This window comes from Notolepis coatsorum (genome assembly GCF_963971535.1).
Source record: "Notolepis coatsorum genome assembly, chromosome: 17".
NCBI lineage: Eukaryota > Metazoa > Chordata > Actinopteri > Aulopiformes > Paralepididae > Notolepis > Notolepis coatsorum.
The window spans coordinates 90,145,793-90,147,693 of NC_140181.1; the positions used below are offsets into that span (position 1 = coordinate 90,145,793).

The 1,901-nt window shown below is 54.0% G+C and overlaps 1 protein-coding gene across 1 annotated transcript; it reads left to right on the forward strand.

The window, feature by feature from the left end:
• Positions 1-232: 232 nt before the first annotated feature.
• LOC311243643 (vimentin-like) lies at positions 233-1,363 on the forward strand (the record flags this gene model as incomplete). Its single annotated transcript, XM_084332948.1, has 1 exon — positions 233-1,363. The coding sequence occupies one exon, from the start codon at positions 233-235 to the stop codon at positions 1,361-1,363; it is 1,131 nt and encodes a 376-aa protein (XP_084189074.1).
• Between the last annotated feature and the right edge of the window lie 538 nt (positions 1,364-1,901).

The window sequence follows — 1,901 nt, forward strand, 5'->3', positions numbered from 1 at the left end:
CGCATTTAAAACATATCAAAACCCTGTGAGAGTTTCAAGGCTGTCTGGGACATTCTTTGCGGCACCATAAAAACCCCTGGTCCCGGTCTGAGAGAGCATCAGTCGCAAGGTGGCCCAAGCAAAGAGAAACAAGGGAGAAGAGAAGAGACGAAGAGGCCACTCCTAAAGTACTGGAACTGTCCTTCTCTAATTGGAAAGAGCCAAACCCAGTATTTACCCAACAAAACACAATATGCCAGGAGCATCTTATACCCAGAAGAGCTTGCAGGTGAGCGGCTCCAACAGCAGGATGAGGGTTCAGAGCCTGTCCCCATCCCGGTGCCGTGGATCCTCGCACACTGAACGCCAAGGCCGATCAGGTTTCCAGAGCAATGCTGTCGAAGTGGGCACTGTGATCCACCAGCACCATGCCGATGAGAAGGAGGAGATGCAAGAGTTGAACGTCAGGTTTGCGGGATACATTGACAAAGTCCAGGCCCTTGAGCAGAAAAATGCTGTTCTTCAGGCTCAGCTTGCTGCCCTGCAAGCCCGTTACAAGGGAGGTGCAGCTGGTATCGGAGAAGAATACAAGCTGAAGTTCAAGGAGATGCGGGAGCTGATTGAGTCCCTCACCAACGAGAAGGGAGCTGCTGACATTGAGAGGGGATATATTGAAGAGGAGGTCGAAGTGTGGAGACTCAAGCTGGAGGAAGAGCTGGCAATCAAAGAGGAAGCAGAGATGATCCTGAGGGAGTTCTGCCAGGATGTTGACAACGCCACACTGCAGAAGGCGGAGTTGGAGAAGCGTGTTGAGCAGCTGGTCGCCGAGATTGTGTTCCTCAAGATGCTGCATGATGAAGCGGTGGCTGAGCTCATGAGGCAGATCGAGGACTCCAAGATTACTGCCGAACTGGATGGCGATCGGCCCGACCTGGCTGCATACCTGCACAACATGCGCTTAGAAATCGAAGCTGTGGCTGCCCGAAACGCCCAGGAGGCAGAGCGATTGTACAAGGACAAGTTTGACGCCCTCAAGGAGCACGCCGGCAAGCACGAGGACCAGATGAAGACCATGAAGGAAGAGATCACCAACCTCCACAACCAGGTGACAGAGCTCCAAAACCAGATAGACCGTCTGAGGGCTCGCAACGCATTCCTGGAACAGAAGCTGGAGGACATGGAGGTGTCCCACATGGAGATGGTGGGGAGCCAGGAGAGCATCATCGTCCAGCTGGAGGCTCAGCTCTGTGAGACCAAGCTGGAGATGAGCAAGTACTTGCAGGCCTACCAGGAGCTACTGCACATCAAGCTGAAGCTGGATGCTGAGATCGCCACCTACAGGAAGCTGCTGGAAGGAGAGGAGATGAGGCTCGGCATTGCCTGAGAACCAGCTGTAGATTTCTAAATATCATTCCAGGCAGAGGAGAGTCCAGGCCTGCAGCAGTCACAGTGGGCCACCAGTGTCTCATAGCGGAGAGATGGACACAGCCACACCTTACCTACCCCCCCACCTTCACTGGGCTGTCCACACCCCACCAATACCTCCTCCGCACATTACTCAAACTACTCAAACCCCAAGAATGTCCACTTGGTGTCCCATCCCTCCACACCCCACACATTCCATTCCATTCATCCCACCACCTCTAACCTCCACCGTCACCAAGCTCCTCCACCCTGTATCTCTGTCCTATAGGCCATCCTCCACTCCCCACCCATTTCCCCTACTAGGAGTACCCTCTTCCACTCCTCCTTTTCAGAAATCCCCCTCTGTGCCCTACCTTCTCCTTGATCGAAGCCTTTCCCCTTTCTCCCTGCAGTACTAGATTGCTAGATTTCCCCTTCCTCTTTCCCCACCAACCATACCCCCTTCCAACCTCCCTTCACCACTCACAGCCCCATCCTTTCCTCGTCCCTACCCTTGT